The 26,361-nt window shown below is 41.2% G+C and overlaps 2 protein-coding genes across 7 annotated transcripts in view; one reads left to right on the forward strand and one right to left on the reverse strand.

The window, feature by feature from the left end:
* KCNAB1 (potassium voltage-gated channel subfamily A member regulatory beta subunit 1) overlaps nt 1-5,704 on the forward strand; it is a 434,576-nt gene extending 428,872 nt beyond the window's left edge. For 3 of the 5 annotated variants that reach the window (XM_032630069.1, XM_032630070.1, XM_032630071.1), the window contains exon 14: nt 3,894-5,704. In XM_032630069.1, coding sequence (XP_032485960.1) covers nt 3,894-3,983 — 90 coding nt within the window. In that variant the 3' untranslated portion in view covers nt 3,984-5,704. The remainder of the gene's footprint in view (nt 1-3,893) is intronic. The other 2 variants (XM_032630072.1, XM_032630073.1) reach the window with 1 other exon arrangement.
* SSR3 (signal sequence receptor subunit 3) overlaps nt 1-21,397 on the reverse strand; it is a 28,232-nt gene extending 6,835 nt beyond the window's left edge. The window contains exons 1-5 of one of the 2 annotated variants that reach the window (XR_004349641.1): nt 21,071-21,342; nt 19,740-19,866; nt 15,888-15,986; nt 11,184-11,315; nt 9,945-10,117 (exon numbers count right to left, since the gene is read on the reverse strand). Coding sequence is in view for 1 of the 2 variants with exons in the window: in XM_032630074.1 (XP_032485965.1) it covers nt 10,051-10,117; nt 11,184-11,315; nt 15,888-15,986; nt 19,740-19,866; nt 21,071-21,203 (558 nt within the window). In the remaining variant the exon portion in view is untranslated. Of the gene's footprint in view, nt 1-9,517; nt 10,118-11,183; nt 11,316-15,887; nt 15,987-19,739; nt 19,867-21,070 lie in introns of those variants that run through there. The other variant, XM_032630074.1, reaches the window with a different exon arrangement.
* Nucleotides 21,398-26,361: the final 4,964 nt, after the last annotated feature.

Here is a 26,361-nt window from a genome sequence, read left to right on the forward strand (position 1 = left end):
TTCCTCCCAGATTGTGGGGTTCCCTGTCCCTGCCTGGGGAATGCTCCCTCTTAAGAAAGCCTCCCCACCTTCTCTTATTTTCACTTGTGCTCTGGGAACAGATAAAGGCTCCACAATGACGAGGAGGAAACGGCAACAGTCTATACACAAAAGAACTGAAATGCAACCCAGTGATTTCAATTCCACTAATACTCATTGAGTACTTATTCTGTGTCTGGCACCATGCTAGGCAGAGAGTGTTCCGAGATAAGCACAGGACGATGCCCTCAAGAGCTCACAGGCTGCCTGAGAAAGAGGGAATTAAGATTCACTCTTCTATCCCGTGGTTCATTCAGGAGATCTCTGAGAGCTTACTCTGTACTCAGCACTGGGGACACCACAGGAAACCAGAAAGATATTACCCAGCCTTCAAGGAGCTTATATTCCAGTGGCAGAGGCACATGATAAAGAAACATATAAAGTAATTTCAAGTGAGAAGGTTTACTAAGTAAATAAAGATGGTATTGTAATAGAGACTAACTGGGAAATGAGTGAGCCCACTTTAGATAATGTCCTTGCCAAAAGCTCCTCTGGGATATGCTTATTCTGAAGCCTTCAAGTGGAGGATGCAGCGCGTGAAAAGCCCTGGAAGGAGCAGACACACAGAAGAGCAGTGCAAAGGCCCTGAGACGCAGACGCACTTGGCTTTTTCCAGGAAGCACCAGCCTAAGGCGAATGTGGTCAGCATGCAGTGAGCATAAAGGATGGTGGGCGCGGGCAGGGGACAGGTCACACGGAACACTAGAGAAGTCAGAATTCTGTTCTCCTCACAGCAAATCCTTTGGAGGGTTTTAAGAGGAGGGACACACTGTTATTTGAATTTTTAAAGATTGCTTTGGCTGTTGTGTGAAAAGCAGAATGAAGAAAGGCAAGGACAGGTTGTCCGGGTAACGGGTGATGGTGGCTTGGACCAGCAAGGATGGTGGCCATGAAGGTCAAGGAGTCCGTAGGTTTTGGAAAGAGAGGCATGACTTGCAGATGGCTTGGCAAGAAAAAGGATTCCTGTCAGCTAATAGAGTGATCGCTGCCATTCCAAGGGGGGACTCATACTGCCTGGGACGGTAAAAAAGAAAAAAGGTAGTTCCTGGGCTGTGGCAATACTCCAGGTAGCCAAAGATAACATTTCAGAGGAAAACTGAGGCAGTCATCTTGCCAAAGCACTTCCTCCCTAGCAAGGCTCTGGCTGGTAGCACGATGGGGCTTCCATGCTCAAAGGGTAAGAGAAAAGGGATGTTGTCCAAGCAGGGAGGCTGCTACCAGGAGGGTTTACCTTCCCTTTTCCCTTTCAACTCCACCTCCCGTGAGCCCAGCGCCACAGATTCCACCCTTGGCAAGCTGTAACTGGGCCCCTTGATGTGGTGAGAGTAGATTGTGTGGCTGGGGGCTCCCTGCAGCAGTTGGTGGGACTGGATAGAAAGAGTGCAGTGCCAGCATCTGTAAGGAAAATAAGTTTCTAATGGGCAAAGGAAGGCAGCTGCTCCACGGAATGAATGTGCCTAATGTGAGCATAAACTGGAGAGGCATTTATAAATCAGAGCCTCAAGAGATGAGAGACTGGAGAGAAGCCACAGCTGCAGGCAGCCCATCACCTGCACAGGTCCCCATCCTCCAGCCTTAAAGCACTTCTGAGGCTCCCCACCATCCACTCAGAAAAGTCCAGGCTCCTCAGCAGTCGGGCCTTCCCGTCCACGGCTCATCTCCCCTCCCCCACCTTCCCTGGGATCCTACTCCCCAGAATAGTGGCCCTCCTCCTGCAAAGTGTCCACCACCCCAGGCTGGCCAAATCCGGCTCCATCCCCAAGGTCCATCTTGACAGTGACCCAGTCCTGGGAGAGCTCCCCTAATGCCTCCAGCCGGCAACGCTAGCCAGACCTCCCCTCACCCGCCAATTACTGCAGTCAGGATACTACTACGCCTGCAGTTTGCTAGCTCATGGGATGTTTGTGTGACCTGCAGGGACGAAAATGTTTTAAAACAGTTGCCAACATTAAAAAATTGGGCAACTTCACATAAAATTCTTAATGTATGGCTTCTCTCGAACGTTATTTTTTTTTCATGTTTTACTCAAGTACTTTTATGGTTTTTTACTAATGTTTAGATCTCTTTTCTTATTGGTGTAGTGAATGAAGAATTTTTTTCCTCGCATGGCTAACCCGCTGTATTCTAGACACAAAACTTCCAACCAACTTCTAGATTTGAGTCTCAGTGTTGCAGTCTCACATTTAAATCACACAGTAGCTGAGATCCTCTGATGCTCCAAGGCTAGTGGGAAACCAAATCTGCTTTAGCTTCATTCGGAGAGGAAAATGTTACCAGACCAGTGAGGAAGGCGCTCTACTACCCTGCCAAACCCTGAGGCTTCTGGGGAGAGCATGTGAGTGGAGACAAGGTCACGCTGGCCAACATGACTGCAGCAGAGGAAGGGTGAGGTGGAAACCTCAGAATCAGTCATCATGAATGTATTTCACCACAGACTCCACACAGGCTCAGACTATTCCTGCAAGAAGCCTGCCTCTGTCCCTTGTCTTATGGTGTAATGTGTGCCCTTGGCCCACTTCTTGCAATAAGTGCTAGCTGGCCCTAGATGATCTCATCCTTCCCCAGGGCTTCAATGAGCATGACCATGCAAATGACTTGCAAATTCTCAACTCCAGTCCTTCCACTGCCACTAAGCTCCACAGCTGCACTTCTGGCTGCCTGCAAGTCACTTCTACATGGGATCCCAAAGGCACCTTCACCTCAACATATCCTACCCCAAACTGAGGCTCCAAACTTCTCCCCCTGTGGTCTCTCAATAATTAATTACCTACACCAGTATCTTCCTAGTCACCCAGTTGTGAGCTCACCACCAGCCTCCAAAATGTCCCGCAGAGGCACTCTCCTTTTCTCCTCTACCGCCACCGTCCAGTTAAGGCTCTCAGTGTCTGGCTAGGACTGCAACAAATTTCTAACGTGTCCCCTTTCAATCTCCTTCCAACTCTTCCTTCAGAATACCTCCATGTGTCTGATGGGGTCACTCCCAGCTAAGAAGTCCTGAGAGGTTCCCCACCACCTACAGCATAAAGTCCCAACTCCAAAAAATGGCATTCAAGGCCTTCCGCTGTTTACCTCAACTTCCCTTTCCTCTATTCCCACCATCCCCACCCCTCCCCCACTCACTCTACACTTGTATCACCCCGTTTCACAGACTTTTCACTTCTTCATGCTGTTCCATCTACCTGGGATGCCTGTTAACCTGTGGCCATCCTTCACCAGGATTCTGTCCACCAGCTGGACTGAATCTCTCCTTAGTCTCTAGACCTGTGCTATCCACTACTGTAGCCTCTGGCCACCTGTGGCTATTAAAGCTAATCCAAATGGAGATGCGCTCCAAGTGTAAAATGTACCCTGGATTTCAAAGATTTAGTACTTAAAAACGTGTAAAGCATCTAATAATATTCTATACTGACTACCTGTTCAAATGATATTTCGAATATAATGGAGTAAAACATGTATTAATTTCACCTGCTTTCCACTTTCATTACTGTGGCCACTAGAAAATCTAAATTTACATATATGGCTCTCATTTTATTTCTATTGGACAGAGCTGCTCTAGATATTCTGTATTTCTGTGAGCCTTCATTTACTCAGTCAACCAATAATTATGAGCACCTACTATGGGCCAAGTACTTTACAGGCTCTGGAGATAAAGTGTGAACAAAACAAGGTCCCTGACCTTAGGGAGCTTCCTGTCTGCTGGGGAGGTAGCATTCTGGTGGTGGTTTATAAATGTATCCAATTCTAGATGACTTTGCTTAATATTGAGCACAAAGAACAAGTACTAACCACATTCTTTGTTCCTCTCATGCTCTCAGGTTCTCCCAAAGATGACATCACACGTGGTAAATGAGATCGATAACATATTGCGCAACAAGCCCTACAGCAAAAAGGACTATAGATCATAAGGCACTGCATGAGCCGCAGGAGCTGCACGGGTAAAGCAGCAGTCTGTACAGGTACAGAACGGTGTTACTAGCCAGTGTTCTGAATCACTTAGCAGCCCACTGCTCAACCTCTAGCGTCCCCGGATTCTGAGGTCTCTGCTGTCGCTACCACTGTGCACCTGAATTACGAACACACCTGAAAACTCACAACCAGGAAAACCCATTCTATTTTCTTATCTGGGACTGCAGTCACCTGTTCTTACATTGCTCTGCACATCTCATGTTTATGCAAAGGAAAACATGTGGCGGGGGAAAGACATATTACCCTCAGGCATTTAGTAACTTAAAGAAGGTTGTACAGATATATTTTTTCAAATGAACAACATCCACAGATGCAATGTGGATTGCATCAGAAAGAGTAGGCTCTGTTCACTCCGAAGTCTTGCTTGAAAAATCAGCTGAAACAATTTTACATTTTTTTTTTCTATTTTCACATTCATGTTAGCAAGAGTTGTTTTCACTTGTCATTCAACAGAAGTGAAATGCCTAGGTATTTGCTTTCGTTACCTTTTAAATATTTAGTGTTGCTTGGCCTCAAACATGGCCCTGTATAGCAATTCCTCCAAGGTGGTCTATTAGGATTCTAATGTTATGTCCATTTACATGGAGAGATGGTAAAAGGATGAAGACCCTAGTCTTTCACCAGAGACAGTCTGGTTAACTTATGAAAGGGAGAATTACACTACTATGGAAGCCTAGCTTTGAATAAAATGTATCTGCAATGAAGTGTTCATTTTTACCTACGTTTTCCTAAACCCTGCTTTATACTTTTGACTGCTTGTAGGCACAGCTTCTGCAAGTTTAAATATTTGAGCTTTAAAAATAAATATACACATGCTCAGTTTTGTAAGTAAATCTGTAAAATACCCAGAAAGGCAAATGTTTGCTGTTTAATTAGCACTGGGATTTTACATGCTTGGTGTTTTTGAGAAGTTATTAACATGAAAAGTGAATCATGGGCTTTGAGAAAAATGCTGTCACTACTCAGCATATGCTGGGTGAAGTAACTTGCCCAAAGAAAAGTAAATGTTAAAGAACTTCCTAATTCCATAATCACACTGTGTGCATTAAACTATATGCATGAAAGTTCTTTGCATGGATTAATGGAGCCTAGCCTTGTGGCACGCAGAAGCTGAGGTATATCCCGCCCTGCCACTACTTGGCTACCTACTCTCATGAATATATGACTTGAGAAAAACTGACAGTATACTGCGTGTACCTGTAAGGAGGGAGAAAACTTTTTCCCCCACTTTTAAGGTGTATGTGGAGGGGGGAGGGTCCTCTATCTCTATTTGGACACCTGAGCATGTACGAAATTCTAATTTAATTTTCTGGCCAACAGGACCCCATGTAGAAACCACTGAGACTTACAGAAGAAATGTACTATCAGCTTAAAATGCTATTTTCTGCCATCATTTCCAGATATGTATTTCATGATTAAGTTCTCAAACTTAAAATGTTAGTGTAAGTACCAACGAATTTTCTTTTTGATTACTATTACCTGTATTCTAATAGGGAAACAGTGCGTTTTTTACCCAAGAGTATCAGATTAATGATAGAAATGGATCATTTTTCAGTTGTTCATTGTGCATTCTATCAATCCAGTATGCATAAGTGAGCTGAAGTTGTCTAATTGGAATTGCAGTTTATTTGCTTAGAGTAATAAAAGCATTTGTGCATTTAATCTCACAATTAGTTTTTATCTGATCTATCATTATAAGGCTATATATATATCATTATAGGAGATATATACACACATACACACACCCATCTTCATAAAACAGGCAGTAAGAATCACTTAAATAAAAATAATGTTGGGGGCTTCCCTGGTGGCGCAGTGGTTGAGAGTCCGCCTGCTGATGCAGGGGACACGTGTTTGTGCCCCGGTCCGGGAAGATCCCACATGGCGCGGAGCGGCTGGGACCGTGAGCCGTGGCCGCTGAGCCTGCGCGTTCAGAGCCTGTGCTGCGCAACGGGAGAGGCCACAACAGTGAGAGGTCTGCGTACCGCAAAAAAAAAAACGTTGGCCGGTAAGCTGCACTGAGTGATACCTAACAGAAATAGATTTATCAAAAGATTTAATTTGCAACCCAGACTTTTTTTCTCTTGTTAATGGAGAAAATGATTAGCTACTGGAGATATTTCTCCTTGGGTTTTAGATATGTTCTGTACTAAGGTTAAAGCTTCTCAAACTCATTTAAAAGAACGTGCAAATTAAAATCAAATACCAACATTGCTTGGCCGTGGGAACATCTAGTTTTATATACAAATCATCTGCCATGGTAAATATACTAGATAAATACATTTCACAGTTCTATCCTTAAGAAAAATTTCCATGCACTCTCATTTTCTTTTCTTTTCTGGAAAGATTTCCTTGGCAGAGAACATACCATTCCAAAGGGTAACCTGGGTGGCAGCCAGCCACATACTGAAACCTCAGCCAAGAGAAATGAAAACTAGAAGCCCTGTGCCTGGCTTCTCACTTTAAGAACTGCCACTTCATCTTCATCCATAGTGTGCACCAAGGGTCACCAGATAGATGTCAGGGCTTCAAGGGGCCTTCGCCACCTTTGAGACCACCCCACTCCCTGCAAATGAGGAACCCAGGCCTAAAGAGATTAAAGGACTCGCCCAAACTCATACTGCAAGTTGATGGCAGAACCAGGCCTAGAACCCAAGTATTTTGTGTTCCAGTCCAGTGCTCTTTTAGGGGTGATTTTTTTTAGCTTTAAAGCTTTATGAAAAAGTAAGTGTGTGCGATTTTTTAAGTTAAAAAAACTTGGAAATGAATCCAAATTCAGGATCAGTTAAGAAGAAGGAAAGGTCAAAGAAATGCAATGAAAACTCATGAAGGCCAATGAGAAGTTCATCTCTAACCACCTCCATGAAAATCAAACCAACCACCCAAAAGACCCTCCTAATCTTCAATGAATCCCCCTACTTGGGAGTCCAAGGAGGTGTGGGAGATAACCCCTTACAGCCCTTACAAGCATTTGATCAGTAACTACAAAAATGTGCATTTACATGCATGGGAAATTAATGGTTAACATGAAATAATGTAATAAAGATGATATACTTAATCACACGGTTCTTATAAAGAAGTCTAGGGAAAATATAAATTTTACAAAGCAAAACTTAATGATACTCAATAAGCAAGACCTTTTGGGAATTCCCTGGCGGTCCAGCTGTTAGGACTCTGTGCTTTCACTGCTGAGGGCGTGGGTTCAATCCCGGGTCAGGGAACTAAGATCCCACAAGCCGTGCAGTGTGACCAAAAAAAGAAAAAACTTAGTAAGACCTTTCATAAGAATTTTGGGTATAAAGCCAATCTCCACATTTGTTAACTTCAAACTTGCTTCAAATTATTCTATCCAAGTTAGAATAATATACCATATAGGTCAACCAGTAGATTTTTACTGGCTAAGAATAATTTCAACCCAAGTATTAAGTTATAAATGAACTTCTAACTTATCACAAGGGGTGTAAAAACAGGAATTAAATCACTTTGAATCCCAATTACAGCAAAACCCCTTTTATTTTACTGGTGTTGGATAAGAGGCATTTTTTTGTTTTGTTTTTTTAGCGGTACGTGGGCCTCTCACCGTTGTGGCCTCTCCCGTTGTGGAGCACAGGCTCCGGATGCGCAGGCTCAACGGCCACGGCTCACGGGCCCAGCCGCTCCGTGGCATGTGGGATCTTCCCAGACCGGGGCACGAACCCGTATCCCCTGCATCGGCAGGCGGACTCTCAACCACTGCGCCACCAGGGAAGCCCGATAAGAGGTATTTTTAAGATAAAAAGTCTCCAGCAGGCTTTTACTAAACTAAGCCAGATCCAGCACATCATAATTCTATGCGCTACACAGTCTTTCTAGGTGACACGGAGAGTGCTGGGGAAAAGGTTCCACAGCTCCTAAGAGTAAAGCACTGGTACAGTAAATCCTTAGTTAAAACTGCAGAACCATCAGCATATGTCTTATGAACTTATATGTCAGAATTTATCTGACAGTATAGAAAGTTAGAAACTATTATCAGGATTAAAAACAAAAAGTGCCAGAGGAAAATTTCAGGACCAAAACCAAATTTTGCTTCCTCACTTTTCTACAAATTATTCAGTTTATTAACTCAAGAGGCACTCTATTAAGAACGTCACACTGATGCCCCTATTTTGCCACCCCGTCTCAGGTATACTGTATTATAAGAATTTTTTTCCCATCTATACAGGCACTGCCACCTAGTGGCAATTTTTTACCTGCAAGTTAAAAATTACAGGTAAAAAATTACTTGACCCAGCTCTGGTAACAAAGAGTAGACATTGATGGTTTGTCAAATAGTCATTTTGTCAAATATGCAACTGGTACAAACGCCACGCCACCAAACTACTGACCAGTTATTAATCAACAGAAAAAAAAAAGTTAAAACATAATAAAAATAAACTTCTTATGTGCTACACTAACTACTATGCAGGGTCTTTCTTCTGACTTCCCCATTAACCCCTTATTACCCAGTGGTGGCACATGGATGACAATGTACCAGAGAAAAGTAAAGAACTGCAGACTTCTAAAAGCAATGATGAAATCTAGTCCTCAGTTGAAGATAATGATGATCTGGGTCACTAGGCCAACGTACTCCTGGCCTGGCTTCCTTCCAGGTTCTTAGATGTGACTTCCCAAAACATCCAACAGCATGGAATTGGAAGATGGACTCCTGGTGAATATCTTTCTATAGTTATAAATGGTGAATATTATTTGCAACATTCACCTTAAATTTAGAAGTGGAAACCAAACATTAAAGTTAATAGCCATTGGGAATATATTTCCTTTAAGATATTGTTTGTAGAAAAGTACTGGATGTGGTCAAAAGCTGAAAGGAATTATCACCTGTGAGTCCATAACCTTCTAAGTGATGTAGGTTCAAGAAGAGTTTCCCAAACTTTTTCAAATCGTGGCACATAGAAAAAAATAATTACCTGTAAACACACTGGTTAAAAAATGCAAGAGACTGCTCTTGGCTGGACCCACAAGGTCTAAAGAGATCAATATTTTGTTTACAATTGATAGGAACCTTTGGACTAAAGGGTCAAATTTACGAAAAGTCCTCATGGAAGAATGCTGACCAGCACCAAAACCACTGTAATTTCTTGGAGAGTTCTTAGAATTCCAGAACTAAGATCACAAAAATTACTTTGGTCTTTTACACATCAATATTCAGGAAAGAGCTTCTCTTATTGAACATTCCTCCAGTGATGTGAGACCCTGGTCAAGAGAAAACAATGATTCCATTCTCTTAATAGGTCAAACCAACATGGTAGGGTCAAGCTAACTTCCCTGGACACCCAGGACCAAAGCTATAGAGCTGAACAGTGTGTACTTTAATAACCGCATAGGACAACTCTCATATGCCTAGGCACTATTTTTAGATTATTACCTTGGCTGCCTTTCTTCCTTTAAAAAAAAAAAAAAAGAACAACTTTTCCACAAGTTTCTCTTCTCCAAGTTGGAGAAACTAATGTTTTAACTTTGAGTTATTTCAAATCACAAATTCAGAGACTTGCAAACATGAAGCTTCTGTTCATCCCCCAGAGGGAGAGGACTCATTCTGATATTTGTGGTTCAAAAAAAAGTTGTAATATTGTGCTTGGAACACACAGAACCAATTATTAACTTCTTGCTACTATTATAAATAATAACAGCTCAGTCCAGGTTACTGTGACCTCTGACAAGTCAAGGAAACAAGTTATTTTCTCCCCTTGTGATTATAACATATTGCAACACTTTTGCCTTTTAATAAATGTCCTGGTACTCTTGAGTTTCCCTTTCAATTCATTTAATTTCAACAATCTGTCAAAAAAAAAAAAGAGCCAATAAACAAATATTGAATTACATTTTGTTGGGTTTTTCAAACCCTCAAACTCCAGACTTACAAAAACAGCTTGTGTGTCTTCCACCCTGACCACCCTGCTACTTTTCCATATACCACAGGCCACCCATAGACACAAAGCCAGGGCGGTGGAGGGAAGCTGACGTGCTCTACTTGGAGCCAGTAGACAGGAGGGCGATGAGGCCCGACGAAGCACTTATGGACAAAATGTAGTTCCTGTAAGAATTTAATGTTAAAGAAAAATCAACCCCAAATTGGTTTTCAACAAAACAAAAAGAACCCATCTCTTTGGAATGTACTGTTTCCCTCCTGCCGCTGTCTAATGACAATAATGTGCAGTCCCAATGTCTGCAAATGCAATTTACAAGAGAGGAGATTATAAAGAATGAAGAACATTCACAGGAAATGTGTTCCAATTTTAAAAAGAAAACACTTGAGACAGAAACCTAGAACACATGATCACAAATAAAACATCTGAATTCCATTTAACCTGCAGGAAACAAACTGATCAAAGAACATGGGGAGGAAGAAGGGACTTGATTTCCCTAACCCCCCAACCCCCACATCAAGAGCAAAGGAAAAATAAGTCTTCCCTGTCTATCAGTGTTTTGGCTACAACTAGCCTGTAAAAGCAAGGAGGTTCTGCAAGTCTGCAGCTACTCTCAGCCTCAGGACTAGAGTGTTTGGGGCACACCACTCCAGTATTCCCAGGAGATATAAGCTGGAGGGTGTCTGATATTTTATTACATCAAAATCTCCAATGGTTAAAAGTGTGGCTGCACATTCCTGGATAATACCTTTAATAAATTACCTTAACAAGAGAAGACTGATTCTTGCCCAAAAGCTCAATTTAAGAGCAGCTTGAAACACCGTTAAGCTACTATGAAATGTGCCAATTTAACTCCACTGCCTATCCACCCAACCCCAAAGCCCCAAAGTACCAGCAGACACAGAGCTCATGCCAGGAGGTAGCAAAGAAGGCAAGTTTGCTTTGTCTCCTTAGAACTTTTTTTAAACTAGGCAGGTACACATCATCATGTACGTAAGACTGCTTTGTAATACTTATTTATCATGAAGTCTTAATTCATAAACTTAAAAGAACTTCAAATCAAACCAAAAGCCCGTATGTTAAATGTCCAGAAACTTGCCTGAGGTCACGGTGCTTTTTAAAGGACTGACCCCCTGTGTAGTTTTTTGTTACCAGAAAATACTCAGACAAATCAAAACTAAAACGAACCGTTTCTAGACTTCTAAAAGAGATAATCAACCTTTAAAAGGATACACTGTGGGGTTGAAGTTCTTCAATATAAAGAAGGAAGCAACAATGACCAAGACCAGAAATAGGGTGTTATTATAGAAGATGGAAAATGTTGTAGCTTCATAATCAGCAACTTCATTCTTCTTCCACAAGATTCTATGGACACAAAACAAGTCATTTAAGTTTTTAAATAGGTACTAAAAATTTTAAATACCACATGGCTCTAGCTCACAGTAAGTTTTTCCTTAAGTCTTCTGGGCAGATCTGTTTTTAATATTCAGTTCAGTCAGCACTGTCTCCTTTTTCCTACTGAAAAAGATATTTCACTTTACTGATGCTCAGGAATTTCCCTGGTGGTCCTGTGGTTAGGACTCGGTGCTGTCACTGCTGGGGTCCAGATTCAATCCCTGGTCAGGGAACTAAGATCCTGCAAGCCGCACGATGCAGCCAAAAAAACCAAAAACTTTATCCATGCTCAAGAAACAGCTGCTGGGTATGTTACCTTTTTCCCAGGCAGTTAGAGCTTTGCAGGAAGGGACTGATTAATTGACATTAGCTTGGTTTCATCAGCAACTGAAAGAGGCATCTTTCTCTAGGTACTCACGGAAAACAAACTTGATGATTAGCAGCCTGACAGGGCTTTCTCAGCTGTTTGAGGCTTGAGACTCTCTACAGTCTACAGATGTCAGCCTTCAATATTTCGCCTTAGGACAAGCCCGTGGACAAAGCTAGCTGTGGCATCACAGAAGCAGACTTGTCTGTGACTCTCTTTATCCATCTTTATTTAATTCAAACTAAGAATCTGCTTGATCATTAGGAGGAGTTTTTAACTTCTGTGAAACCCATTTACTTTTTATTTAATCTTCTTTACGCATTATGATATCATAGTAATTTACTAGTACTTTATCAACCTTTTCTTTTACCTCTTCACACAGGCAACAGGAAGTTCCAGGGTGCCTATGAATAAGGGAACCTTTATTTCCCTCAGTTAATTAACTTTGTAAAGCAATTTACAAAGTTAAAAGAGTAGGTAGTTTGTGACCCATTAGTGGGACATGAAATCAACTGAGTGGATCTGATGTTCGGGAAAAACTAAGTGAGTTGAGACCAGCACGTTAAAGAAAAAAAGGAAAAAATAGAAAAGTATCAAGTGCATCACATACAGTAGGGTAATAATTATTGTTCTGTGAAACATTTACATGTGTGTATGTAAAAGTGTATTTGGTCAAAGAGTAAAATATATATATATATTTTTTTACTGTAGGTCATTATCAAAAAGGCTGTAACTCATTGCCATAGATGTTTTCTCCCCCAGAAAGATACATTACTCTGGGGCCAGATAGTACCCCCAACTAATCCTAAGGACAGCACTATGGCTAACGTCAGTACTAACTGCCATGTTTTAGTCACCAAATGTTCTACTCCAAAGTCAACAAACATGGCTGTAAAGGAGCTAAATAGAAGGTATTAGCATCTTATCTTTGTCAGAAGAAATTTGTGGTCTCTAATACATATGCCATATTTCCTTGATTCTGTAGATACCATCAACTTAATAAATCTTCAATTTGCTGTAAACTTTGGAAGAAGTGAAGGACATTACATTAAATGCAGCTATTAACTATAAAATAGCTTCTGATTTCAGAGAAGTTTAAATGTAAATTTAAAAACTATACGTGACTTGGAATTCATACATTACACCATTCTAACAATGATCAAAGAAAACACCAGCCCAGAAATATCCATAGTCCCAACATGGTTTAATGCTACAAAACACTCAGAACAATTGCCTCTGTTTTTAAGACTCTGGCACAAGACCCAGTGAAAGACAGGTTCCTTAAGTAGGCCACTAGCATGCCTTTACTGCTGGTGATTAAATTATCACACCTCCACCGCAGCACTTTTTCCTAACTCCCCATCATGCCCTGAATCAGAACCATCTTCAAGACATTTTTGATGAAAGAGTGGCTTAATCCTTTAGGTTATCCCAGCTCGCAAAGACCGTGTGTTACATCAGGGTATACACAGTCAGGATTGTCTGACAGCTCTCAACTTTTTCTAGTCCACCCTGGTTTATTTTGAAAATGTTTAGGACCTCCATTTGCCCTCATCAGCAATGGTTCCGCAAAAGCTTCACTGGTAGGAAATCTAGTTTGGGAGAACACTTCTCAAGCAGTCATTTTTCTAAGGAGCACTTCCTAAAACAGGAGAAAAGTTGAGACCAAAAAAGTCAACAACTCTTACAATCTGATAATACTAAATGATGGACCGTCAGTAAGTCAAGGAGAAATAACATTCGTACCTTGGGACAAATGTTAATGAATCTGATTCTCCTCTACTAATTTCCTTGGAAAGGTAGAAAAGTAGGTTCAAAGTGGCATGTAGTCCATATTCCAAATGATTTTAGATAGAGGTTTGAAGATACCCATCTGGGCAGAAAGATGCCGATAAGCCTTCTCTTAAATCTATTGGAAGTAACTAATCCTTTGAGGAAGAAAAATACTGGATCTTAAAGGGAGTCTTGGATCCAGTTATCAGCATCAGTAATGAGTACAGACCTGGGTACAACTGTATCCAGCATGGCCTTTGCGAGAGAATTACAAACAGCACAAGTTTCTACTGGTGACAAGAATGAAAATTTTATAATCTTCTGACACTCTGCATTTTATATATCAATAAAACCTCCATTTCATCCTACTCTGAAATACCTGGTCTAGGCAATGGCAAAGAGGTTTCATTTCCAATTCCAACTCTGATCCAGTAGTAGAGACTACCTGAATACCACACTGAGAAAGATTCTGAGACACATCCCAGGATCAAGAAAAAGTACCAGACCAAATCAGGCAAGTCTGTAGTGGGCAGAAGAGACCCATCTGCCATCTCTGATACAATTAATCACCTAAAACCTGTAAGACCTGTAAGACCTTGTAACAAGCATTTTGAAATTTGGGTAACTATGATGTGCATTCCATTTAAGAACCAATGTTCTAATGAATATTATAATTTGATGAAAAGGTTAAAAGAAAGTGGTCTAGATTCTCTAATATCTATCCCTATGCAAAAACTTGCAATTAAAAAGCTATGCAGGGCCTCCCTGGTGGCGCAGTGGTTGAGAGTCCGCCTGCCGATGCAGGGGACACGGGCTTGTGTCCCGGTCCGGGAAGATCCCACATGCCACGGAGCAACTAAGCCCGTGAGCCACAACTACTGAGCCTGCGCGTCTGGAGCCTGTGCTCTGCAACAGGAGAGGCTGCGACAGTGAGAGGCCCGCGCACCGCGATGAAGAGTGGCCCTGGCTCGCCACAACTGGAGAAAGCCCTTGCACAGAAACGAAGACCCAACACAGCCAAAAATAAATATTAATTAATTTTTAAAAAAATGGTCCACATCAAAAAAATCTTTAAAAAAAAAAAAACTTTGCAATTCTAAAAACAAAAGCTATGCAGAGCCAGAGGTCTTTAAAGCTGCTCCATAAAAAATAGGCCTTCACTGTCATGAGTTTAATATTGTGCCTTCAGTTTTATGAAGGATCCATAGGACATAATCATTTCAATAATGTTTTGGTGCCTGTCCAAAACCACTGTAGAAGACACTGTTCATTAAGTAACTCAGTGTCCCTTAAATAAGGATCCACTTGATAAAGTCCTTCCAAGATTCAGTGCCAGGAAAGTTTCTTTTGAGAAGGACGTGCATGCTGTGTCTCATCCAACAATGAAAGCTGAGTGACTTTGGATGCTTCCTCTGACACTTGGAAGCTCAGAGCTGAGTTTAGTGCCCAACTGCTATAACTAATGCTGAGGTCCTTGTTCATCCACCTTTTCTTACTTTTAAACGGTTTCTCATCTTTTTAAATTGTATTGCTTTGTTTCACATGCAATTTAATATTGCAAGTCCCCACAAAGTCTTTCTGGAGAAAAGTGGGATAAAAATTCCATTTCATAAAGCACCTCGTAGATACTAAAATTTAAGATCCATGAAAACAGCCTCGACTCATGACTCTATTAAACCATCTGGCAACTCTTAAGCACAAGTTTACTCAATCATTCAGACTTCTATTCAGATGTCAGACTGTTTATTAGCCTTCTAACAGCAGCTGTCAGGAAAAATTGGGGGTGGGACTAACAAATGTGGCACAGAATTCGGCAACAGGAGACAAACCTAATTCTTTTCTTTTTCCCAAACAATGCAGATAACCAAGAACCAGATGTCCCCAGGAAAGCTCAGGAGCAGAAATACCACCACCTAAAAATGCTAACACACAACACAACATAAACTCTTCAGACCCAGAGGGGTTAGGTGATAGCCTCAAGGTCACACAGCTACCAAGTGGCAGAGCTCCTAAATTCCAGCAGAGCAGCTGAATACAAGCTCTCAAGTCAGACTGGCTGCACTCTTATCCTGGTTTTACCGCACACTAATCTATGGCCTTGGGCAAGGTACCCGAACTTTCTGTACCTCAGATTCCTCAGGTGTAAAGTGGAGAAAACAACAGTACCTACCTCATGGAGCTCTTTGGAGGAATAAATGAACTGTGTACAGCACAAAGAAAAGTATCTGGTAGTAATAAAAACTCAAAAAGTCAGTTATTATTCTCATTACCCTGACTTCTAATACCAACGTTTTCCTCAGATAATTCTAATATCCACATGCTCTAAGCAGAAACCAAAAACTTATTTTCTATAAATAACCCCCTTTTTGATTACCACAAACACTTTAAATAGGGAGCCAAACCTTTCATCTTTTTCCTTCCGAGACATCTTTCTGTTATCAGCTTCAGAAAGTTTTCGAGTCACTTCTTTGGAAACAGCATCCTCCCTCTTCTGTGCTACTCTGGAATGAAAAGAAAAAAGGTTTCCACATGCTCCAGGAGTGAACATCACACTCTCTCAGAAACACTCTGTACTCGTATCTTGTATTGGCAACTATATACTTTACATTTCAAGAAAATAAGCTGGACAGAAAGTTCCAAGTTTATTACACTGTGCTAGCCAAAAGAGAGGGAGTTCAAGAAACTTCCAAGATGTGGTTTATTAGTGATGTGTTTTGATTTCTGCTTAAAAGGGAGAATTTTCCTAAGTTAGGTATTTAATATGGAAATAAAAGTCAAATGCTATTAACACAGTTTAGTTATGAATCATTATAGCTCCACTTTGTTTTAACTCATAATTTAACTGTTCCACAAATAAATTTGTTAAGGCATTAGCAAATGATACATGATTTCAATTCCAATAAATAACAGGAGAGAAAACTAAGCTTAACAAAGAGAGAATTAATAGCTGTAATATCTTAAAGTAAAGCTTTTAACTTTACTCCAAAGGGGAATTTCACTAAAAAGAAATAATACCACATGGTTAAGGAGTGACCACAGCACTTTTAGTTAAACAAACTACTGGTTTGAGAGTTGCACCAAGAGATAATATGGAATTAGCCAGAAAAGGCTGGAAGTGTTATTCAAGAAATCAGATCAGAATCTTTAGTGATAAGTCAGATAAAGAAAGAAATGACATAATCCTAAAAAAATCTATGAGGTGAATTTTAACAGATGGGGTTGCTAATGAAAGATAGGATAAAATTTAACCTGTGATGAAACACAAAAAGCCTCCCAAAGATTAGACATTTAAATTCAACATGATTTATTTTTCATAATATGGGAGAAACTGATTAGCCATAAACATAGAAAAAGTAATAACTAATCACAAGCAAATTATAACAATTACAAAGTTCCACTAAGAAAACATTCAACACAATACTGAGATGTATTGAAAGCAACAGGATGTGCACCATAGAGACAGACATCTGTTCAATCTATGTTCAATTACTCAATCCCTCATTACTATGTATATTAAGTTCTGGTCAGTGGACCAAAGGAAACTGTGGGAAAATCAGGATGAATTCCTGAAAAGCCCAAGATCATTCAAGGCAATAGTTCTCAACCTTTCTCCAACCACATGAGCTTCTGGGCTACAAATTAAGCACAAATTCAGGCTGGTTTTACCTATATCTTCATCTCTATCTCTCACTCAAGAATCAAGTTAGAAGTGACATTATTAAAAAGAAAACCTTTAGTCAGCTTCAACTGATGTATTTTTCCACAAATTGATAACTGGAGAGAGGAAAATCAGTTTGTCTAAAAAAAACAGGTTAAAAGGAAATAAGTTCTGAAACGTAAAGAAAAAGGCAGCTAAGAGAGCAGGTAGCTTCTTTAAGAGATACTTTAAGACACTATAATGTCCAACTTTCCCTGACTCATTTTATTATGTAAAAGTTCAGTTCCGCAGGGCAGAGACTCTCATCTCTTAATCTCTAGCAAATCCCACGCACTTATTAAGTGTTATCCTGAACTTCACATAAGACTGCTTTTTTCTAGGAAAGGCCAATTGATAAGAAATGGACATGGTTTACAGCAGAAACCTTTCTTAGCGGAACAGAGGGTAAAAAAAAAATACACACACACACCACCACCCCCAACTGTCAGGGTGCTAGGACACAGGAATAAACTATTTTCAGAGGAGTTGGCTCTAAGCATCTCTTGGACAAATAGTCAATCATCTGTCCACATGACAAATCTTCCTGAAGACACTGAACCAGATAACTAGTTAATTTCTCTTCTATGTCTACAATTCTATACTCGCCTAACAGAGACATTAACAGCCACACTGTAGGTTTATTACAACTCAAGAAGCCCTACCCTCCATCTCAGTGCTCTTAGAAAACAAACCTCACTCAGCGCTGAATGCTCTAAAACAAAACAGGGAAATCCACGGGCCCAGCTCTCAGCCAACTGAGATAAAAAAAAATCTTTGCAAACATTTTTAAAATCATGCCATCTTAAAAAAAAAATTCCTATGGGATCTCTCACCCCCAACCTCTCCAACACTGCACACAAACATTTATTACATGCCAGACACCATGGTTTATGTCGCACGTATCATATTTAATCCTCACCATCCCACGAGGTACCATTAGTACTCCCATTTTACAGCTCAAGAATCTGAAGTCTAGAAAGATGAAATGCATGCCCAAGGCTCTGCATTTAAGAGCAGCAGAGCTGGGACTGGAATCCAGACTGTCGACTCTGAAGCCATTCTCTCTACCAACACCTACCCACACTCAGAATCTTGCTGGCTCTTTAAGCCTTAACAATCTTGCCAATCTGTAGGAGTTTTGATGTCAGTAGCAATATTTAATATTACACCAAAACTATGACTAAAAAATAATTCCATTCAGAGAGTGTATTAAGTCAGTAGGTCACTGAAATTTTACTGAACTAAATTAAATGTACCATTAACTATTGTAAGGGAAATAAACAAAAGACATGGCAGTTGCCCTCAAGAAGCCGAAAGGAGAAATGAGGGGAAAGAACATGATTTTTGACTCCAAAAAGGTGAATAAAAATGATATGCAGAACAAGTGAAAAAACACTAGGTCCCAAAGGGACTGAGTTCCAAGGGAATCACAAAGGATGGGTCATGCAAAACGCCCACTTCTGAGGGCTTCGCTATCCACAGATGGCCATGCCTCACAAGAAGGACAGCCCAGGACAGCAGAGGCCGAGATGGGCTGAATCCTGGCATGGCAGTTAGTGAAGAGGGGCTGTCAAGCAGGGAGACAACAAAGATGACCTGGATTTAGCCGTTCTAGCAACAGCCACGCACAACCTGGACTCCAACCTGGACTCAAGAACGACAGTGGAGAGGCTGCTGAGGCCAGTTTCAGCTGCTGAGACCATTTCTGGCCTCCTTACAATAAATCCCTGTTAACTGAGATCATCTCAATGTGTTTCTACTCATCACTAGAAAGCTTAACACAGGAACAATAAGGACAGTTAAGATTTCTCTGGAAAAGATTCCGAAGTCTTGAAATACCAGACACGTAAGAATGGAAAGAAAGGGAGATGATTCTAAATGAGGGAGGGAACGAGTCACGTTCAAAGGATGACACAAAAGCTGAGTCAGAAGATCTAAGGCCCAATCCTAAAAGACAAGGCCCCACTGGTAGGAGGCAGAAGACTTGCATTCCAGGGCCTGGAAGAATCTGGATTTAATACATTTAGAAAAGAGAAGGCCATGAAGAGTTGTCAGGAGAGTGACATGATAAAATGAAGGTATAAATAGAGGAAATAGAGTAACCTTTTACATTTTCATATTCTCATAAGAAAAATGCAATTAGCATTAAAAATGTCAGTGTTGAATATAAGAAAAAAAGACCACTTCTTTCACATCCAAAAATTTTACATGGTGAGCCCGGAACAATTCCTTCTAGAAAGAATTCCATTTGACTTCTAAAATGTTACTTTACTTGGTGGGTTTGTTTTTCTGAACCCCATGATTAAGGATGGTACGTAAGTGTTTTAATTCCACCATCAATACCCACTTCCATAGCAGTGTTAGAAGCACTGTCTCTGCTTTTCGGTTAGTTGCTACTCCTTCATACAATTAATGTGCCTCCCCCTCCAAATATACATACATATGTATCTCAAAATAGTGCTTACTGAAACCCACACACACACAAATGGTCTTTAAGAAGACCTCCTACTATATAAAAATGCAACAATATATACTTTCTCTTGAGAAATATACTTACTTGTGCTTGAGAACAAATTTCACATTTTTGTATGCAAAGGCTACCAAATACGTGCTTACTAGGGTCATCACACTATACAGAACAGCAGACTGAATAAGATCCATATGCCATATTCGCCAATATAGCCCTGAATTAAGATAAAAGGGGGAGAGGGGGATACAAAAAGAAACAAAATATTACCAGCCAGTTACAAGAGCCTGCTGAATTAATTATAGCTAAACCTGGTAAAATACAGCCCTGATTAGAGAATCCAGTACAGTATAAGGGGAACTTCAGAAGTGTGATATCCAGTAAAACGTTAGTCTCAAGTTTCCCTAGTTGAGAACACTTGAAAAACATAACCTTTCTATAACTAGTACATTATGAGATTTCTGCTTCTAAAATGAGAACCCTGGCTCAACAAAATCACAATTCAGACTTCAAATTTCATTCTAAAGGGTACTATCACGCTAACTACAGGCCATTCCAAAACGCCATGTGCAGCCCCAAACCAGAGTTTACACACTGACGTGGCTGTTATCTGAAATCAAGGCAGTGCCCCGTGCAGCCAGTGAACCAAAAGGCTCCACACCACGTTAACTGCACGCTGGGTTTTATAAAGCCGAAAGAGAAAATACATCTGGATTTGACTGTCCAACAACAGTGCAGCAATGTGAGAGGAAATTCACATTCGGGAACCCTGAGCTCTAAAACAACCTTGGCCAAGACTGTATAGTTTTTCCATCCAAGTAAGAATTCCAGAATTGCCCTAATAGGCTTATTAAAAGGGTTACTACACATTGTAGAGCGGGCCCTTGACAACTTCTCTCGTCAAACTAGGAAAATAATGTTCTGCGTAAAGCAGTTCTCCTAAAGCTACACTTCTAATTCAGTGCAGGTGTTAATGTCTCTCATCTTAATTCATGAGTTTCTCCAAAATAAGTAATAAGTTTAAGATCTCGTAAGAGCAAGCGATAGTTGTAGGGAAAAAAAGCAAATAGGCTATATGCCTAAATGTTAACATCACAAGATCTTAACCCGAGCGTTAGTTTTAATACTGATTCGGGGCCGCCATCCCGGAACGAGTAACTCAATCCGCAGGAGTGAGGCCCGGGAACGAGCTAGCGTACTTTTAAAACGCGCCACAGGTGACTCTCCTGGGATGCCGCTCACCACTACCCTGGACCAGATCACGGAGGCCCACAGAGGCTACGTGCTGCCCCCGAGCCCAGGGCGAGCTGGGGAGAGTGCGGGCCCCGGCTCACGCCTCGCCGGTCCGCCCGGCCCTGCCACGTCCCCGCCCAGGCCGACCCGCCGGCGGCCTCCCCGCCCGCCTCTCTCCAAGCGCTCACAAATGGGGATGGCGGACACGATGAAGGCGTTCCCGAAGAAGAGCGCCGAGGACTTGGCCGAGAGGTTGCGGCTGAAATCCTGCAGGAGCAGGTCCTCCTCGGACTGCTGCTTGGAGCCGCCTTTGGGAGCCATGGTGGAACCGCAGCTGCGAGACGAGAGGGCTGAGTCAGGCTCCGAGCCGGGCGCCAAGCCGGGCAGAGGCCGGTGACACCACCCCCGCGGCCACCGTATCCGCTAACGACCCATCAGCGCCGCGCGCGGAAGAGGGACCCGGCGTTGCGCGGCGCGGGGCAAGCGTCCGCAGGATTGGCCATCCTGGCGCCGCTACGTAGGTTTCTCGGCATGATTGGGCGAGCGGGCCAGACTTCCGGATTCCTGGCAAGTCACGTGACTCGTCAATTTCTAGGAAAAAGCCGGGACTTGTAGTTTAGTGGGTGCTTTTTTTTTTTTTTTTTTTAATTAACAAAACGTTATTGACGTTACACTTCATAGATGCTGGTAGACTCATGCTTTCCAAGCGGTCGAAATGCCAAAATAAGGAGCTCTGAGTCATATGGTCATTCATTCAACGGGCGCATGGTTAGCCGGCCCTGTGGGTACCTACACTGGGGCGTTGGAAGAGGAAGAGGAGAAAGATAAGTATAGGTAGGTAGCATGTGTTGAGCCCCTTCTTTACACAGCCATTATTTCATTAAATATGCTCAAGAATCCTATGATATGCCCATTCTGAGGGTGAGATCCCAGGGTGTGGGATCTTTTCAACAAAGTAACAGCCTTCCTTTGTACAAAAAAGGCACTCTTGCTTATAAGGAACTCATGTTCTCATTGCTGAAGATAATATTTAACATGTGTCCAATACATTTACAAATTACTACACTTTTATTACTTTAAAGATTTAGTTGAAATAATGTGGCCTCCAAAGCCATGCTAGGTAAAACAATACTAAGACAATATGTTGGCTGTACAGGCCTCTGAAGTTCAGAAAATTGAATATGCTGATTAAAACAACTAAATACCATTAACTCGAGTTATCACTTTTTCTTCAAAAATTAATCCTCATCCACTTCATTCTCAGCAAAAGCTTCTTTCATCTACTGACAGGCAAAACTTCAACAACCAACTTAACAGATCTGTTAATAGAGATCTTTCTCACCTTCTCCAGTTGTAATTGACCTTCACAGCTTCCGTTCTAATGGAGCTTTCTGTCTTCAGGCTTTTTCAACCTATTCTCTTTTTCAAAAATAATTATTTATATTTTTAAAATTTTTGGCTGCATTGGGTTTTTGTTGCTGTGCACAGGCTTTTCTCTGGTTGCCGCAAAAGCGGGGTATACTCTTGGTTGCGGTGCGTGGACTTCTCATTGCGTTGGCTTCTCTTACTGCGGAGCACGGGCTCTAGGCGTGCTGGCTTAGTTGCTCCGCGGCATGTGGGATCTTCGCGGACCAGGGCTCGAACCCGTGTCTCCTGCATTGGCAGGCAGATGCTTAACTACTGCACCACCAGGGAAGTCCTCAACCTATTTTCTGTATAGATACCACAATGAGTTTTCCTGAAATATAAATCTTTTCATCATCTACAGCAAGTATTCCCAAATGCCAGAAGTTTTCACCAATCACAGCAAAATAAGAAGAAAAAATGGACCATCTAGTGAATTTTTCAGAAAACAAACTATTCATTTAAAAAATCTACATTTATGTCTTCTTTTTTTAATGTTTAAATGTGCTTTCTTTTATTATGTGGTGGTGGTGATAGTGAAGAAACTCGTATTTTTCTCTTCCAAAATATTCCTCTCTGTTTTTCCTACCTTAATAAATCACATCCTTTTTCACCCATTTGCTAGGGCTAAAATGTTAAGTTTCAACACTTAATTCCTTCCTTTTGCTCTCCATTTGTGACCAATTCATCAGCAAAACCTTTTGGATCTGTCTCTTTAACTAGATTTCTTGCTTGCTATTTATAAATCAATGATATAAAAAGAAGATAACAGATAAAATCAGAAACTGTAAGATCAAAATCAACAAGCTAGTTAAAAGTAAAAGAGGAAGAAAATAAGAAACAATAATGATGAGGTTACAAATAATTACACCTGAGAAAAATATCTAAACAAAAAAAGATAAAAGTTTGAAATGTTAGTAGATAAAAATTAATGCACTTTGTAAACCAAGAATAGAAACTAAAGGTAATAAATTTAAACAGAAGAGAATCTAAAATAGTAAGAATTTATAATTTATGGGGTAAGTATAAGAACTATGATAAGCAATGATGCTTATGACAGAGGTCTTCCCATTATGTTAACAATGAAAATCATGAAGGTAATAGCACACCTGAAGTACTGGAGCAGTGTTTTGGGGGGGTTTTTTTGGTTTTTTTGTTTTTTTATTTTTGGCTGTGTTGGTTCTTCATTGCTGTGCGCAGGCTTTCTCTAGTTGTGGCAAGCAGGGGCTACTCTTCATTGAGGTGTGCAGCCTTCTCATTCCGGTGGCTTCTCTTGTTGCGGAGCATGGGCTCTAGGCACACGGGCTTCAGTAGTTGTGGCTCACAGGCTCTAGAACGCAGGCTCAGTAGTTGTGGTGCACGGGCTTAGTTGTTCCGCGACATGCGGGATCTTCCCAGACCAGGGCTCGAACCCGTGTCTCCTGCATCAGCAGGTGGATTCTTAACCACTGCGCCACCAGGGAAGCCCAGGAGCAGTGTCTTTTTATACCAAATGCTATCTAGTACCTTTGGAAGAATAGCAAGGTCTAAGGATCATCTATATATGGTATATATGTCTGTGGCACATTGGACAAGCAGAGATAACAATCTGCTAAAAAACAAAAAGAAGGGTGGGCAATAGATTCTATCCAAACAAGGATCTGCAATATATTTTTCCTATTTCAATACAGTTCAATTCTATGAAGGAGACAGATAGATGGACTTGATTCCATACCAGCCGGCTTCTGTGAATTTCAAGCTTAACATTTTCATTATATCACTTCACATTATCAGAATGAAAAAAAAAAGAAGAAAAAGAGAAAAAATTTAAAGCAGTAATATTTATTGCTGGCAGGGATATGGATCATAAATTTCTCTCATCCACTGCTATTGGCTTTGTGGAAGAAAATCTGGCAAGTTAAAAATTAATATATCTTTCTGTGGCAGACACTGCAAGTTGCCTACCCAATAAAGAAAACTACTGCTAGCTTTACACTGGGACATCATGAAGATTAACAAATGGATCATCTAGTACTACTCTAGGGACTGTGGGGTGGGGAAGCTCTCTGTTAAAAAGCCAATTTTCTATGCAACTCTCATTATGGAAATAATTTTTGAAAGAAGAGATGAAACACTTATATTAGTTTCTAGGTACAGTATTTTAAAGTCCCACCTGGGAGACAATTTACTCAGCCAAACTACATATTTCAGGCACTGCTCTGTGATTAATTCATTGCTTCATGAATTCATTCAGCAATTATTTTTTAAAAGCTACTATGTAAAAGGCACTGTGCTAGACCTTTGGAAGTATCCAAATAACAGCCATGATAATTATGATTATGATAACCAACATTTATTGAGTCTTTCTGTTTTATGTCCAGCTCTATGCTACACCCTTCACATACATCATTTAATTTAATCCTTACAGCAGCACTATGAGATGTGTGTTATTATTATCCCCATTTGTCAGATGAAGAAACTGAGGCACAGATTAGTACAGTAACTCACCTAAGGTGCCACAACTAGTAAGTGGTAGAGTCAAGCTATGAACCACAGGCAATATGACTCCAGGATGTATGCTCTTAACTGCAATTGAGTTCTGGTCTCCTCTGTACCAGTGACGTCTCAGATTCTAAGTGCTTGCCCCCAAAAGTTCTATTTTGGACAAGCAGCCAAGCGTAGTTTCTTGTGTATCAGTTGCCTTGCAGAGTCATGTCACACACAGCAGCTCTGGCCAGCACATCCTTGGACAGATAGGATTCTGCATCTTATCCATAGGGAAACCTCAGTGAGCAAGCTGGGCTCTCCATAGCGGATTCTCTGTCTCAGTGGGTTTGAACATAAAATCCCCCGGAAAGCGACACAATTAATAGAGGTGTACAGAAACAGGACATACTGAGAAGAGGTGGAAAGCACAAACCGTAACTCACCAGCAGCCATATATTAGAGAAAGGGTGATTGGAGAAATGCTTGAGGCTTCCTCATTTCCCTCTGTAAGCCCGAAAGAGACCCCCCATCACCTGCAATAAAGCAAAAATGCTCCAAAAATGAAGACAAAACAGATGTGAAGTACAGGAAAAATAATATAAACAGATATAGAAATAATATAAAATAATATAAACAGATAAATAATATAAACAAACGAAAACATAGATGAATGATTTTTTTTAGATGAATGATTTTGCTCAATGTATTTTATCAATTTATATATCACCCCTCCCCCAATATGTTTAAGGCCAAAGTAACAAGATCAAATGCATACAAGATTCAAGCAAGTACCCTGTGACATAATAAGAATTACATATTTGGTCTCTGCCCCGCTTCCTAACAGAGCTCCTAAAATCCTTGGAATTACCTGAGTAATGGGGGTGAGAAAAGCATCTCTGGTTTTTCTTCATAAACCCCTTTCAGCCATCTCTGAGTTTGTGCTAATGAGCTGGCCCTGGGAGAATGGGGTTTGATTGCTGGAGGAACCAACCCTGTGAGGGTTGGAACTTTCAGCCCCATTCCACCCGCCACTGCCCTGGGGAGCGGAAGAAGATAAGGGCCTGGAGATGACTTAATCACCAGTGGCTAATGATTTAATCAGTCATACCTGCTTAATGAGCCTCCATAAAACCCTTAAACAATGGGGTTCAGAGAGCCTCTGGGTTGGTGCTGGGAGGGCGGGGTGCCCGGAGAGCACAGGGTATCTTCCTCCACCTTCCCACATAATTTGCCCCCATGCATCTCTTCCATTTGGCTGTTCCTGAGTTGTAAACTTTGTCATAAGCCAGTAATCATAAGTAAAGCACTTTCCTGAGTTCTCTGATCCATTCTCACAAATTATCAAACCTGAGGAGGGAATTGTGGGAACCCTCGATGTACAGTCATTTAGTCAGAAGCACAAGCAACAACCTGGGACGTGAGATTGGCATCTGAAGTGGGGGGCAGTCTTGTGGGACTAAGCCCTTAACCTACGAGGTTTGCACTGACTCCGGGTAGTTCGTGTCAGAATTGAGTTAAATTGTAGGACACCCAGTCGGTGTCCACCAAAAATTAGAGGCTAGCTTAGGGTGGAGAAACACACACCTTTGGTGTCAGAAATGTTGGGAGT

Source organism: Phocoena sinus, chromosome 4, assembly GCF_008692025.1.
Source record: "Phocoena sinus isolate mPhoSin1 chromosome 4, mPhoSin1.pri, whole genome shotgun sequence".
Taxonomy (NCBI): Eukaryota; Metazoa; Chordata; class Mammalia; order Artiodactyla; family Phocoenidae; genus Phocoena; species Phocoena sinus.